This window comes from Equus caballus, chromosome 9 (assembly GCF_041296265.1).
Source record: "Equus caballus isolate H_3958 breed thoroughbred chromosome 9, TB-T2T, whole genome shotgun sequence".
Lineage (NCBI taxonomy): Eukaryota > Metazoa > Chordata > Mammalia > Perissodactyla > Equidae > Equus > Equus caballus.
Window position 1 is genome coordinate 64814337 of NC_091692.1, and position 17500 is coordinate 64831836.

At 34.7% G+C, this 17500-nt stretch overlaps 1 protein-coding gene across 2 annotated transcripts in view; it reads right to left on the reverse strand.

The window, feature by feature from the left end:
• Positions 1-17500, reverse strand: part of LRP12 (LDL receptor related protein 12) — an 86205-nt gene that overhangs the window by 34473 nt on the left and 34232 nt on the right. Inside the window, exon 2 of one of the 2 annotated variants that reach the window (XM_001494687.6) lies at positions 7044-7100. The exons of the other annotated variant lie outside the window; for it this stretch is intronic. Coding sequence (XP_001494737.1) covers positions 7044-7100 — 57 coding nt within the window. The remainder of the gene's footprint in view (positions 1-7043; positions 7101-17500) is intronic. 2 annotated transcript variants of the gene reach the window in all.

Here is a 17500-nt window from a genome sequence, read left to right on the forward strand (position 1 = left end):
GGGCTTGCTGTTGGGTGGGGCCAGGGTGGGCTGCCTGCCCTGGCTGAACTAGATTAAATCTGCACTCTAGTGGGTGTGGCAGACCCCTGGGCTAACAGGACAGGGTAAGAACTTCAATGGTGTCTGCCTGTCTGTGTCAGCACGCATGGACCAGGTGATAACAATGGCCACCACCAATGTCTCAGTCTCCAGAAAGGTCCCTCCTCTCACTGAGATGCCCCCAGAGCCCACCAGGTGAGTCTCTTTTCACCAAAGGACTGTCAGCCTTCTTTCTGGTGATTTTAGGTTGCTGAGACAGGTGAGTTTGTGTATTGGCCCTCTAAGACCTGAGTCTTTTTGGGTTTCATAAACAGCTTTTCTGGGGGTATTCCCCACTGCAGTTAATAGCCAGTGAAGCCAAATAAGACTCTTGTCTCAGATGTGCTGAGTCTGAAGGATGCTTATAGCAGCATCGGCCCACACTCTAGACCTTGCTCCTCCAGGGAGGGCTGCGTACCTTAGGGTGGCTCCCGACTGGATGGCTGAGAAACACTGCTGCTCCTGAAGGTGGCTTTTTTTCTCTCCAGAAGGAATTTCTGCCTCTTCCACATTAGTGAGGACTGTCCATTGTTGTGGGGGTTCTTTTTATCCAGTTTTCAGTTCTCTATCCAGAGCAGTTTTTCCAAGAATAGTTGTAACCTGGTTGTATTCATGGGAGGAGATGAGTTCAGAGTCTGCCTATGCCGCCATCTTGACGAGATCCTCAGGATTATTTCCACCTGTTACTTTATTCATGCAACTTTTCCATATTTAAAAAATAATTGTAAACTGTATAAAGTCACTATAGTTTAAGCTTTATTTCCTTTCAGATTCTTTATTTGGAAGATCTTAAAATTCTAGAATAATAAAAGTGTTATCAGACTAGATATTCTTCCAGGGAAACTTCAAAATACCATATTATAGTATTTAAGTCTCAACCTGTGGCTAAAACAAAAGCCATTTTACAATAGTGTAGGGCACTATTGTAAAATGTTAAAATGTTGCTAATTAACTTGTAAGCAAATTAACTGCAATTTAGACAAAAATATATCCTAATTAAAACGGCTCCAACTCAATTATTAGTTTTAAAAGGCTAGAGGACCAGCAGTGTGCTAGGCCTTTGAGTACTAGAAAAGGAACTATAAAATGTAGATACACAAAAGCAAGAAAGGGTGACGATTTTGATGGAGTAAAAATTATGACAGAATAAAGGAAAAATACTTAACAATTACTTGAAATCCACTTTATATACTCTGCTAATTCAGTTAATATGAACACGGATTAAGAAAGAAACTTCTTAAATAGACATTCTCTTTCTCAGCTCTCAGAAATGTCAGCCTTGCCTGACAGAAGATTCCAAGTCAAATGTAAAGCAGACTCAAGATCAAGCTAACCTCAGATAGAGCTTTCAGCTATGGACGTTATAAGGTAGGAAAATTTAGAAGCTGTATCACTGGTGAATTAGAAATAACATGCTAATCCTCATGTGTAAAAACTATCTACTTGAGAAAGCAGCAAGTCTCAACATCTGTTCCTATTAGCAACCACAAAATCTTTTTTAAATTTCAGGGTAGTTTTTGCCTAACTATAAGGGAAAGTCAATCTCATTCTCCTATTCTTTGCAATGTTATAACTCCAGGCAATGAATCAGAAAGAGAGGTAAATAGTGACATTTCTGAACAGTTTGGGGAAAATAAAAGGTTGGGGACTTTATAGAAACATGGTAAGAAAAAAGTTAAATAGGAAAAACATGATCATACCCAATTTAAGTGCTTTCATACGTTGCAGATAGCTGTGTAAACTAGTACAAACCTTTTTGAAAGCGATCTGTCAAAAGGTTTCTAGAATCATTAAATTATTTATGACCTTTGATACAGAAATTCCACTTCTAGAAATCTATACTAAAAAAATAGCCTTAGAAATAAAAAAGTGCTAAACATATATTAATATGTCCCCAGCAACATGACCCAGACTATAGAGAACCCAGTGGAAAAAATCCATTGATATGTTTAAGAACATTAGAATACAGCTACAAGATAGCAATTTTATACAATTATTAAAATAATGATAAAGAAAAAATGTATTCTATAAAATGTTAAATAGGGCAGGAGATAAAATTAGTTATAATTCAAATGCATACACAATTATTTTTAAGGTATGCACAGAAAAAGGACAAATAAAACCTATTATTAATTATACTAAGAATTCAGGGTTAATGAGTAATTTTCTTAATCTTTCTGCTCTTTTTCCAATTTTTATAAATGTTTAATAAAACTTGTATAATGAATAAACAGTATTTGTGAAAACAAGTAAAAAACTTAATTTGGAAATAGTAATTAAGAGTAGGGAGGGCATAATCAAATTATTTCTATAATTATTCTGATTCAAATAAATACCATAGATCATAGAGTAAAATTCAATTTAAAAGTAGATACATTTAAAAAGTCAAATATTTTTTTAAATATGTGCAAAGATCTTGTTATAAATCAATTTGACCTAAAAACGTTTCATTCTATACAGATGAGTAGTAAAATTTAGCTATTTTATAAAGTTTAGACATTTAAAAAAGAACATGAGATTTAATTTAGACATTTTTAAAAAAGAATATTAAAATGGCCTTCCTACTCTCTCATACATACAATTAAACTACTTGGCAGTTTCTATGATATAATTTCATAATGATTTTCACAAATTATTACATTCACGAAAATACCATTTGTCTTTTCTTCTTTCTCTATTTTATATACAAAAGCAGATTTAAAATTCTGGAACATGAAAAGTTCTAAAGTAAAGAAAAAATATAAAAAATAAGAATTTATCCAATAATTCTTTTCCATTATATAATAACTAGATACACACTTTTTGATAATTTATGTTTTCTTATGCTACTACTTGTAGCATAAGAACCAGAAAAAGGGCAAAGATTTATTTCTCTTGGCAAAGATTTGAGGAAGATGAAAATGAACAGAATGTTAGAAATAGAACAAATTATCCCAAGCATAAGAACCCAAACTATATTATCAATCAGAAATTAATAATTCCTATAAAAATTCACCTGAATAAGCAAAACTAAGCACTTAGTACTTTCATAATAAATAAGAAAAATATTGAGTCATTTACTACTCACCAGACATTGTAACTAGGCCTTTTATAAATTCATTATCTAATTTAATATGCTCATTATTTACCACAGGATTGACCACATTAAGACCACATTATAGGAGGATTTTGCACATGTCTATTTACTCCATTAAATGGTAACTTCCTTGAGACAAGAATATTTTACTCATTGCTTACTCCCAACACTTCTTGACACAAGGTCCACATCAGGTGCTTAATTCATGCTAAATGAATTTAATTCATTATACATCCCAAATTGTCTAAGACAGTCCTAGTCTTGTCTGTATCAGCATAATTAAAAATAGTGTACCCTTTCACTTTCAAAGTGTCCTGATATGGACAATAAATTACCTGAAAATACTAACTGCAGACAAGTTAAAATTCTTTCTAAAATTGCCAGTAAAATTTCCAGAACGCAAATGATGAATGGGCTATGGCAGTGAGCACTGTCAAATGGAGCAGCAGAGGTGAAAAGGGCAGGTGAGACGCAGAAACATGGAGCACCAGAGAACACCGAGCTATCTCATCACCTCCACTGCTTGGTCTCAAGAGAAAGCAAGTCCTACATGTAGAGATTCTTCCAAAGGTTAGTTCTCCACGTAGACCAGCACTGAAGGGTCTCTTGTTTCAACTGGGGATGCAAGGAATTCAGAAGGCTTATAGTGTATCAAGCGTTACATTTCTCTATCTCCATGTCGACCAAAGAAAAACTGGGATGAATCTCTATATCCAAAAGCACCTTATGAGACAGCATCCATTTATTTTTTTTTTAATGGTATAATGGGAAAGGTTTCATATGATTCTTCTCTTTCTACAAAAGAAAGATTTTATAAGACCAACCTTCAGGAAAAACAATAAGCCATTAATAAGGTTTCAATGACCTCTGAAATTAAGTATTTTATTGATGTATAAATACACTTAATTAAAACATATTTTGTTATGGGGTGAACTGTGTCACTCCCAAAACTGTTATGTTAAAGTCCTAACTCCCAGTACCTCAGAATGTGACTGGATCTGGAGACAGGGTCTTTAAAGAGAAAATTAAATTAAAATGAGGTCAGATGAGTGAGACCTAATCCAATATGTCTGGTGACCTTATAAGAAGAAATTAGGACACAGATACACACAGAGGGAAGACCATGCGAAGACACAGGGAGAAGACAGCCACCTACAGGTCAAAGAGAGAGGCCTCAGAAGAAACCAACCCTGCCAACACCTTGATTTTGGACTTCTAGCCTCCAGAATTGTGAGAAAATAAAACTATGTTGTTTAAGTCACCTGGTCTATGGTGCTTTGTTACGGCAGCCACAGCAAACTAATACACATTTCTAAATATATGTCTGAAATATATCAGTAGAAAATAAAAAAGAGTAAAGAAAATAAACAAGATTAAAATATGCAAAACATGTTTTACATGGTCTAAGTGATGAATTTTTAAACTGCTGAATATTTTTCACATAGGAATTTAAGGGTAATTTCAGTGCTCAACAAGAGCCTAGTTGTCTAATTTCAAGCAAACAGATAACTGTAAGAAGTAGAATCTAATCCTGATGAGTTGAAGCAAAATTCAGAATTTAAGTAAATTCTGGATCTCTCCAAATTTCCATAACTTACCATACTCCATATAAATCTGCATAACTCAGAAAAACAATATTTTGCAAACAACTAATGCAAATTACAAAATGATGCGCGGTAAAAAAGAAATCCATTCAAAGGGCTAAAAAGGCCATTGGATTTTTACATGACAGAGAACAACGTATTCACTCACATGATTGCAGATTCCACTTGCAACTAAGCTTCAAGAAACTACCACTTGTTGAGCTTTGGTATAGCATCAAAGAATAATATTCACAAGTATCTGAACAGGCTATTAAAATACTCCTCCCTTTTCAAATTGTCTATCAGTGTGATGCTGGATTGTCTTCATACATGCCAAACAAAGCAACATGTTACAAAAGACTGAGTGCAAAAACAGATGTGAGAATGCAGCTAGTTTAAGGCAATCTTTAAAAACTTTGCAAAATTATAAAACAATGCCATTCTTCTTCTTGATGTTTTTGCTTTGGAAAATACATTTTTACACAAATTTTTGTTATTGATGTAAACATGTGATAGACTCATTACTGTTATTTGCAAATGAATTGAGTTTTTAAACAATTTCTCAATTTTAATTTCTAATGCAGTAAATATCAGTAGCTATAACCTACATAAACAAAAACTCTTTGAAGTCCTTGTTGTGGACTGAACTGTGTCCCTCTCCCAACCCATTTGCTGATGCTCTAACACCCAATATGACTGCATTTGGAAGCTAGGCCTTTAAGGAGGTAACTCAGGTTACCTGAGGTCATAAGGGTGGAGCCTTAATCTATAGGACTAGGTCTTTACAAGAAGAGGAAGAGACACCAGAGACTCCCTCTCTCAGTGCACAAAGAGGAAAGGTCAGGTGAGGGCACAGCAAGAAGGTGGCCATCTGCAAGCCAGGAAAAGAAGTCTCACCAGAAACCAACCCCGCTAACACCTCGCTCGTAGACTTCTAGCCTCCAGAACTGTGAGAAAATAAACAGCTATTACTTAAGCCACTCAGTTATGGTATTTTGTTATGACAGCCCTAGCAAACTGGAGAATCCTCAATATTTTTAAAAGCCTAAAAGGGATCTTGAGATCAAAAATTTTGAAAATCATTGAATTAGACAATACCCATTTGGTGGTGTAAGTTAAAATGTTTGTGAACAGCCTTCTTACGTCATAGTTACAACTTGTAAAAGTAATCATAATTATCATTAGCTATTCAAAATAGAAAGAAACAGGGAGAAAATTAAGGTCGTCTTTAAAATAACCTCACTTTTACTTGATGTATATAATTATACACCATTTGAAAGCACATGCAAATGGTGAAACAAACTGAAAGAATTAATGCAGGCTACTAAAGCATCTGCTTTTCAATTTCAGGAAACCAGGCTTGTCAGTTTGTTTGGCCAGGGTACACTAAGTCGTAGAGTACTTGTTAAGTCTAATAACTCTCTGAATATAAAATCAGACGTAAAACAAAAGAGGAAACTTACAGTTTTGCTTCATGAGAAAAAATAACCAAATTACAAGATATCACAAAGAAGTCAATCAGTAGATTGATGAATACACTAAGCACAATTTTAACCACAGAAAACTTATCAAGAATATACGGAAATAATAAAATAACAGTAAGAAATTGCATTTCTTTTTTGCAAAAGAAATTTTCCAAAATTGTATGCAAAAATAAAAGATTTGTTCCCCTAGTAACTGCAGCTGATACACCAAAAATGGTAATAAAAGCTGTGGAGGTCACCTAAGAATGAAAATTTTAATAGTTATGGGCTTTTAAGTAATTATTAAGTTATAAAAGCTTATCTGAGTGAAAAAAATGCATTTACCTCAACAAGTTTCTGAATTGCATGGACACAAATATACTGTTGGGTTGCTTTTCAACAGCATATAAATTGTGTACTCAAGTACTACAGTTTTATGTATAGTGGTACTCTAAAAATCAAGCAAAATGCTTAATTTCTAAGGCTATAATGTTAGGAATAGCACCCAAAACTATATTTTAGTAAGTTTCACTTCATAAAAAACTTTGTATGGAAAGAAAATACTAATTCAACTTGAGCTAACTTTTCTCCTGGTTCAATGTTAGCATGAAAAAATAATTATGCAGTCCATTTGGAAAAGTATAACCAATCCATGGGCATACAAGTATCAATTTTATCTTAGGTGAATTTCTCCATGTTCCAGTTACTTCATTCCTTATTACATGCTGCAAAAAGCAGTAATAATTTTTATAGCCAAATATCACTTTGTAAGATACCAGGTGGTTTTCAATATTTACCATATAAGTCATGCATGAAATTTAAACATTACAAAAAATGACTTACCAGTTGACACTCCTGAAATATGCACATTTTCAGAATGTTCTGCAAGAGCACCATTTCCTAAAATTAAACATAATGAATAAACTAATTTCCAAGATAAAATTTATAAAAATTTTTCAGATTCTCCCTTTATAAGAAAAATAACTACAGAGAGCTACTTGTAATATTCAGAAACTAAATTAAAGTCTGTTGTAATAATCTTCAAAACAATACTATGAAGCCCAAAATTATAATCGTAGTAAGGAAAACAAAACATTTTGGAAATCACAGCAACAGAGGGTAATACATAAAGGTCAAATATATAGATCTGATTCATACCAGAAAGAAGTGTCTATCAAGTAAATAGTCAAAAGAGAACTCATTACTAGAAAAGACAGAATCATATATTTTTTAAAAACAGCATTCTTAGAACAGCATGCTCAATCGGTCCACAACGTGCTTTCTGCTAGGCTTACACATGTTGGTACTTAAAAAAAATATATCTTGCATTGTCTTCTAAATCTTTCAAATTTTGTGCATCAACAACTTTATTAGTCTTAAGAGTAGGGACAGAATTATATCCTATTTTGGTAGCCCCTGATTTTTATACCTCTTACCACAAAGTTGAACACATGGAAGCATTCATATAACTTACTGAAATGAGTTACTGAGTATCACCTAACAAAAGCGTTGTGTTAAAAAGACTCCCATTTAAAGTACTGAGGATATTTACTCCTTCAAATTAACATGAACAGACCTTTAAGGTATTCTTTTTTTTCTTAGTTCTATTATAAATTATTTCATGTTCCTCTGTTGTTTCTTTTCTTGTACAAATGGCTCATTTTTACTTCTAAAGTTTCGTCTCCCTCTACTCACGAGGTAGATTTGGCATCACAACAGCTCAGGAACCGAGCTGATAGAGAAAGAATTCTGCTTGCAGTGGGGTAGGGGAGGAAGCGAGGTGGGAGAAGCTTAGAGGGCAAAAGCAGAATTCTCTTTGATGCTTGGAAGAATAGAGACAATGGCAAATATTGTAATTAACAACTTTTCTTTCACAATATCACACTTCTATGATTGCTTGATTATTGTATAGCATCCCCCAATGCACTAAGCTCCAGGAGAGCAGAATTTGTGCTTATTTGGCTCACTATTGTATGCACAGTTCCTAGAACAGAGCAGGTGCTCAAAGAGTTGATGAATGAATAAATGAGGGAGGTCATGATGATTAAATGAAATCATACCAATTAAACACTCGATACAGTGCCCAGTACATAGCACTGAACAGGTATTCATTTTTTAACTGTGTAAAATGTATTATTAATATTACTAAAGAATAAATTACTAGTGGTAAAACAAACTTTTTAGTTCAACTACAGCTACAGCCTTCAAAATAAGAATGATACAGTGGAAATGGTGACATAGGTGCGTAAGCTGTATTTGGTACACAAAGAGATCTGATTATAGTCATTTAAGTACTGTACATTAATATCTCAGAAACCAAGATTTATTTTTCCCAGCAATGTTAAATGCTACATAGAACTGAAATTACTAGAAAGCCCCCACCCATTTAACACACACAGCTCATGAAAATTGATAGCATAAACAAAATAATGTAAGAAGCTGATTTAACAAAACAACTAACAAGATTTACTAAAGGTCATTATAAATTGCCTAAACCTTTGCTACTAACAAGTAGATCAGCAGTACCGGCATCATCCAGAGCTTTTTAGAAATGAAGAGTCTCAGGCCCTACTCCAGATTATTGAATCAGAATCTACATTTTAACAAGACCCTCCCCTACTCTCAGTGATCTGAATGCACATTAACGTTTGAGTGGCACTGGCTTAAACCTTCTATTTCTATATTAGATGCAACTACAAACTACAGTTGTGTAATCTGTGACCCTAAAGTTTCCATTATCCTTAAGGTAGTATATTAAATTATCCTCAGGAGAGTTTTAACATTAGATATATTTTACACATTAAAATTTTTTTACAATTCAGTAAACAGAGTAAAGGTAGGCAGAAGGAAATAGTAATATAATGTGGTATTTGGGACTGTGGATTCTAATATGAGCTCCACCACTTACCTACTGTGCACTTTAGGGCAAATTACCTAACCTCTTTGTGTCTTAATTTCATGTCTAAAATGGAGAAGATAGGGCCAGCCCAGCGGCACAGCACTTAAGTTCTCGTGTTCTGCTTTGGCAGCCGGGGTTGGCAGGTTCCAATCCCAGGTGTGGACCTACGCAAGACTTGTCAAGTCACGCTGTGGCAGGCATCCCATATACAGAGGAAGATGGGCAGCAGATGTTAGCTCAGGGCTAATCTTCCTCAAAAAATAAAAATAAATAAATAAATAAATAAAAATAAAAATAAATATAAATAAAATATAAATAAAAATTTAAAAAATAAAAAATAAAATGGAGAAGATAATACCTATCTTATAGGGCTTAGTGGAATTCTTTATAATAGAAAAAAATAAAATTTAATCTAAATCTCCATCAGCATGCAAACTAATAAACTTAAACACCCTTATAATGAAATATTCAATAAACTGAATTAGGTAATTCTATATGTACTAGCTTGGAAAGATATGACATTAAGTTAAATACGTTTCAGAATAATATTAAAATATGATCTAATTTTAACCTTAAAATGATGTATAGTTAATATGCATGTTTACATAAGCATATATGTATGTATGCGCATTTATATAAATATTGAAGAGTCTAAGGTTACACATAAATTGTGAAGGAAAATCTCTGAAACTGAAATTAAAATAGAGGAAGACTTGTTTTGTATACTTTAGAACTAACTGAATTTGTTACAAGAGGCATGGATTTCTTTAAAAACTTTATTCATATTACCAAAAAAAAAAATAGGTGAAGAGATTATAGTTCATTTCTGACCATTCTGAATAAACGGAAGTCTGACAAATATTGTGCAAAATGTTACAAAACATAATTTAAGAAAAGTATTATTAATGATTTTTAAAACTGATGAACAATACCTTAAAACATCAAACACGATACTGCTAATTTCCCATATATTTACTTTAACTTAAAAACAATCCCATTTAGAAGTTTAAAAAATCAATGATAATTTCTATTAACATCAAGTGACTATCCATTTTTGGTTCCAGCAGATATTTCTTATTCTGAGTATCACCTGAAGTAAGTGGGCTACTTAACTTAGGTGTATTGCCATGCTAAAAAGTATTTTTACAAAGATGCCACTTATATAACACAACTATTTCCAGGTGATAAGCAGACAGCCCTCCCAAACTGCTTTGCTGATACAAAGCTAATTACCTTCTCCCTAATGCCTCTCCCCAACATCCGAGAGAAGACCCTATTAATATGATGATGTACATACACCACCTCCTTACTATAACTACAGTGCAGTCAAGTTATATATTCTCACAGAAGTCACCCTTTACAGGTAGCATATACTGGAAAAATACAGTCTGATAAAACATTACTTCTATAACGATACATTAGCAGCTGACTAATTAGTTAATGGACAAGCTAATTAACTAGAACTCTAAAAAACAGTTTTCAAGTAAGAAAAAGTTTCATTATCATCTGAACCAGGAAATAATTTTTATAGCTTAATTTTTTTTAGTCCCACTAACCAAATACCAAAGGCGATCGGTCGTCCCCATTCTTCTTGCCAAGCTGAAACATGGTTTTATAGATTTTTGATTGCCATACAAGAGAGAAAAAGAATCTTCCAAAAGAGATCCTTTTTTAGGAACCCCAGCTTTACAATTTATTTAATCATTAATTAAACACTTTAATTAAACTACTTATCTTAAGATTTGGTTTACTCATCTGAATAATCAGGGTGTCATCATTAAGAGAATGTCTAAATTTATGGTCTCTGCGTCCCTGTTGCTATCTATCTTTCTTTCTGTTTATTTCTGTTCTTTTTATTTAAGAACTAAAGTTCTTAAAGAACAGCTAATAAATACAGCTAAGATATGATAGCTATGTGCCAGTCAAACCCTAGTGGCCTTACAAGCCTTCCTTCAGTTCATCCTTAAAACATAAGTTCACTTTACAGATGAGAAAACCAAAGCTCCTAGCAATTTAGTAATTTTTGCAAAGAGCTAGTAATTGTATGGATTGAAAATTCAAATCCACAGTCATTAAGAAGATTGTGTTTCTCTTAAAACAGAACTCAGGTTCTATACCAATTCCCATGGCACTGATAAGTTTGTGTTCCTTACTTTTTTAAAAGAATTCAGACATGAATATACTTCTTGTTTATAAAAGAAATAGTACTTAGCTTTCAGAGTTAAAACCCATTTGCCACAACTATTCCGATTTGTATGGGGGAAAATCATTGGTTCAAAGGTAATGAGCAGCAGTTACAAGTGAATTATCTGCTCAGCATCCTACAATCTCGTTCTCACTGTGCAGCAAGAAGTTATCAAACATAAACACGTGTGTACACATATACACATAAAAGCAAACATCATTCTATTTTATTAGTAAAATCGTACTTAAGGAAAAAAGTCCAAAATCCTAATAGGCCTTACCAAACTCTCTACTGTCTGGTTCTTCCTAACTACCTCAAAATTTTCACCTCTTGTGATCCACTTTCCACTTTATCTCTTCTCTCCAGAAATATGGATTTTTTAAGTGTCAGCTGTCTCTTGTGCCTTTGGATTTTCCTTTAATATTACTTCTTTAGAGAGGCATCTCCTGATTCCCCCACACTGTTAGGTCATTCTGTTACAGGCTTCTATGGCATGCAATTCTGTCACCTTTTCTAAATTCATCACACTTGTGTTATCTCGTGTAATGTCTATATTTCCCACAGGATCTTAATGCTGGCGGGGGGCGGGGGGTGGAGGTTGATGGGGTGATGGGACATAGCTGGGTCTGTTTTGGTTTGCAACCCACTGAGTAGCACAGAACATAGCACATAATAGGAGATACTTAGTCCATATCTGCTCAAGTAAATGAATGAATGGTAAGTCAATACATAAGTAAGAGGAATAGTCCCTGCTCGCAAAGAGTTGACAATCTATTGAAAAAATGATAAAAAAATATATGAAATAGAAGCAAACAACAGAAAGACAAAATAATTATCAAACTTCTTACTCAAGTGGAAAGCCCTAGAAGCTTTTATACTGAAAATGGGAATGGAAGACAGGGTGTCCACCATAGGCATAAAAATTGGAAAAGAGGTAAAACTGTCTCTCTCTGTAGATGACACGATTGTGTATCTATCTGGAAAACTCAAGACAGTCAACAGAAAAATGATTATAAACAACATGAAAATTTGGCAAAGTAGCAGGATATAAAATAAGTATGCAGAAATCAAAAGTCTTCATAAATACAAACAATAGTCAGTTCAGATGATACAGCAGAAGACCCCATTTGTAGTAGTGACAAAAAAAGATTTTTGAAAACTCAGACACAGAACTTCTAGGCCAGCCCCAGTGGCCTAGTGGTTAAGTTCAGCGTGCTCCACTTCGGCAGCATGGATTTAGTTCCAGGCTTGGACCTACACCACTCGTCTGTCAGTGGCTATGCTGTGGTAGCAGCTCACGTACAAGACAGAGGAAGACTGGCAATAGATGTCAGCTCAGGGATAACCTTCCTCAGCAAAAAAAGAGGAAGCTAACAGATGTTAGCTGGGGGCAAATCTTCCTCAGAAAAAAAGAAAAAAAGGATGGAACTCCTGCTGTTGGTGATGACAGAGTAACTGGTAATGGAACAGCAATTCTGCTACAGACACCTAGAAAGGCTGGAAAAACAAGTGAAAAAAAATTCAGACACTGGACAACAGACTGTGATCTCTGAAAAATGGGAAACAAATTAAGATGAGCCCTATTATTGCACTGGCTTTCTGCCTGGAGACTTTCTGGACCCTGGCACACTGAGGAAGCAGTTAAGTTCTCGACAAGCTGAGGAGACAGAGACTGGAGTTCAGAGAGGCTGAGGAAGCTGGAATGTTCAGAATATCAGGGAGGGAGGAACCTCATTAAAAAAAAAAAAAACTTCAAAAGTCTGCATCAGGGCTCTAGTCTTAGGCTGAGCACTGAGCTCGGCTAAGCTGTAAGGTGAGACTTCACAACGACAGGCAAAGAACAACTACTGGAAGCTGGATGCTTAAAAACTTCCATCCCACAGAGTTGGAAGAGGCTGAAGTTCTGACCAAGAAGAAGAGAAAGAAATCCAAAGTAGACTTACTATTGCCATTTTGTTCATTGTTTTCTGGCTGTTCTATAAAATTCCTTTGTTCTTTTCCTTTCTCTTTTCCTTTGTGATTTCATGACTTTCTGTAGCGCTATGATTAGATTTCATCCTCCTCCTCTTTTATGTATCCACTTTTTCTGCTTTCTGGTTATCATAAGCTTTACATAAAACATCTTATAGCAGTCTGTTTTAAGCTGGTAACAACTTTGAACGCATACGAAAGCTCTACATTTTTACTTTCCCCTCACTTTGTTTTTGATGTCACAATTTATATCTTTTTACCTTGGGTATCCATAAAAAGTTATTCTAGTTATATTTTTAATACTTTTGTGTTTTAGCCTTCATACTAGAGTTACAAGTGATTTATCCACCACAATTACAACATTGGAGTATTCTGAATTTAACTATATATTTACCTTTACCAGTGAGATTCATACTTTCATATGTTTTCTTATTACTAATTAGCACCCTTCCATTTCAGCTTGAAGAAGTCCCTTTAACATCTCTTGTAAGGCTGGTCTGGTGGTGACGCACTTCTTAAGCTTTTGCTTGTCTATCCTTCAATTCTGAAGGACAGCTTTGCTGGGTAAACTATTCTTGGTTGGAAGTTTTTTTTTCTTTCAGATGTATTTCAAATATATCATGCCACTCCATCTTGGGCTGCAAAGTTTCTGCTGAAAAATCTGCTACTATCTTTCCCTTGTAGGTAACACATCGTTTTTCTCTTGCTGCTTTTAACATTCTCGCCTTGGCTTTAATTTTTGATGATTTAGTTATAAGTAGATATTGGTCTGATTGATGTTGTCCTATAAGTCCCTTATGCTATCTTCACTCTTTTTCATTCAGATTCCTTTTGTGTGTGTGTTATTCATCAAAGGATGCAAAATGGTGACCACAGGAGTTTAAAAGTAGTAGTCATTTCTAGTTAGGTTGGCTATTGTGTTAGACATTGTTTTAGCATCCAGACCAAATTTTTCCAAATTGTGCAAAGGGTTTAAGACAACTTGTAAGACCCTTGTAGAAGCTAATATGCATTTGTCTCAGTCATTTCTACTAGTCTGAGTGTCAATCTGTAAAGGAAATATGGTTTCTCTAACATCATTCTCACCAAATTCATGTGGCTTACAGATTTATTTCCTCTCCTAGGTCTTCATAAGCCACTTCTTTTACTCTTCACTTTTAATCTTCCCTCATCACCACTAATTGTTGGTTTGTGGAATTCTCATCCCTCCTGACCCATTTTGGAAAATCAAAACTGCATTTCCTGTTTCCAGTCATCTGACCTTTCTTTCCTTGGAAGTATTTCAGTACCTAAGTCAGAACTCTTAAAGTTGTTTAGAATACCTAAATAATCTTTGCAGCTATGTTCTTCAAGGTTTTCAGAAACAGTTAATCTCATACTTTCAGTCTGAAGAGCACACTGGACAGAGGGGACATAAACATTACCAGTATTACACAATCTGCCCAAGCAACAGTCCTATACACCTTTCTGCTATTCTTTATTCCAGAAATAAATGCTTCAAAGACCAGTTTTGTTGTCATTGGTACTTCTGCTCAACTCAACCTTGAGTTTTCTCTACATTAGTAATATTTATAATTTATTCTTGGTTATATAGCCTTTCCATCTTGGGAATATGTTCTTAATTAGCCTGAAGTCATTGGACAACTTCTTTAGATTTCTTCACCATTCATTCCTTTTTGAGATTTGTGATTTTAATAACCAGAAATTATTTTTGAGATTTTAATAACCTCCCTGGACTGTGTTTCCTTCCAGATTTTCATATTTTTGAGGCATATTACTTTTTTTGTAAGTTACTTTTGGATCTATAGGTCTTAAGCTCTGATTGTGCCCACTCTCATCTTTTTTTTTAAAAAAAAGCAATTATAACTTAGCTATTTCTTTCTGTTTGGTCAAAATAAGGTATAGAGTAGCACACTATTATGTACTGAATTGTGTCACTGAAAATCCATATGTTGAAGTCATCAATGTGACTGTACTTGAAATTGGGGCCTTTCAGGGGGTAAGGAAGTCATAATGGTGGGACTTAATTTGATAAGACTGGTTTCCTTAAGAAGAGATATCAGAAATCGCTCTCTCCACCTGTGCACAGAGGAGAGGTCCTGTGAGGACACAGTGAGGAGCACACTGCAAACCAGGAAGAGAGACCTCATCAGAAACCAACCCTGATGGTACCTTGATTTTGGACTTCTAGCCTCCAGAACTGTGAGAAAATAAGTTGGTGTTGTTTAAGCCACCCAGTCTGTGGTATTTTATGCCCAAACAGACTAATACACACACTTTTCTCAGGTCATAGCTCAACCAAGACATGTGTGAACTTCTTGAAAGTGTATGAAAAATTCAGCACATTCTTCTGAAGACAGGTTCCATAGTGTCTAACAAATACCTATAATGAGATGCTTCACCCATACAAAGGTTAAGAAATCCCTGGGAGATAGTTTATTTTCTTGCTTTACTTACTAGTATTCTAAAAGTATTATTTCTATAGCTTTTTCTGAAGATCTTTTTTTTTTCTTTTTTTTTTTTGAGGAAGATTAGCCCTAAGCTAACATCCACTGCCAATCCTTCTCTTTTTGCTGAGGAAGACAGGCTGTGAGCTAACATCTATGCCCATCTTCCTCTATTTTATACATGGAATGCCTGCTGCAGCATGGCTTGATAAGCAGTGTGTAAAGTCCACACCCAGGATTCAAACTGGTGAACCCTGGGCCACTAAAGCAGTGCACGTGAACTTAACCGCTGTGCCACCAGGTTGGTCCCTCTATAGCTTTTTAATTGTAGCCATTCATTATGGATTTAATAGACTTTAATGAACTGGCCTGAATCTATTTGCCACTTAAAATAATAGTAGTGATCATTCATAACATTACTTTTTATGGAAATATACATTCTAATTTTCAAACCACATTTTTAACAGATATTTGGGAGTTCAATGTTTTTATATGTTTAGACTTCCTGCAGTATTATGTTAGTAAGATTTTACATTTGAAATGTCTTCAAATAAGTGTATGATGACAATAAACTATTACTCAAAGTACAAATACTAAACAAACACAAGTTCCCAGCATTCAGAAAATGAATCCTAGCCCCTAAAGAACATGAAAGATGGTTATAAATCCTACTACTGAGCGCCTCAGTGACAGCGTTCATGCAGATGGAAATAATTTCCTTTATTCTAAAATAGCTTGAACCACTAATGTAAAGAACTCAGTAAATTAGAAAGAACTAAAGACTATATGAGTTCAAAGGTTCCTATCTGTGACTCCTCTGGTTCATATGATTAAATACCAAAATTTGAAGATTCAGAACTCCAGAAAAAAGGAAGAAATTATACACCTATATTTCTTATGAGAGATTTATTGAGACATATTTTGTATATCATCAAATTCACCTTTTTAAGATTTTATTTTTCCTTTTTCTCCCCAAAGCCCCCCGGTATATAGTTGTATATATTTTTAGTTGTGGGTCCTTCTAGTTGTGGCATGTGGGACGCCGCCTCAGCATGGTGTGATGAGCGGTGCCATGTCCGCACCCAGGATTCGAATGGGCGAAACCCTGAGCCACCAAAGTGAGCACGTTAAGTTTAACCACTTGGCCACGGGGCCGGCCCCAAATTCACCTTTTTAAAGTGTAGTATGTTCAAAAAGCTGTGTGACTATCACCACCATCTCATGCTTGAATGTTTTCATCACCCCCAAAAGAAAGCTTCTACTTATTAGCAGTTATTCTTCTTTCTGTCCTCCTCCAGCCCTTAGCAACAACTAACTTAGTTTTTGTCTCTATGAATTTGCCTGTTCTGGACAATCCATATAAAAGGAATCACACAATATGTAATCTTAAGTGTCTGGTTTCTTCACCTAGCATAATGTTTTCACAGTTCATCATGCTGCACCATGAATCAGTACTTCACTCCTTTTTACAGCCAAACAGTATTCCATTGTATGGATAAACCACATTATGTTTATCCACTCATCAGTTGAAAGACATTTGACTTGTTTCCACCTTCTGTGAATAATGCTGCTATGAATATTTGTGCACAAGTCTTTGTGTGGACATGTTTTCAATTCTCTTGAGGATACTCACAGAGTGTAACTGTTGGGTCTTTTGGAAACTCTGTTTACCTTTCTGAGGAAATGCCAAACTGTTTTCCAAATGGCTGTACAATTTTACATTCCCACCAGTAATGTGTAAGTATTCCAATTTCTTTACATCCTCGCCAATACTTGTTATTGTCTGTCTTTTTATTAC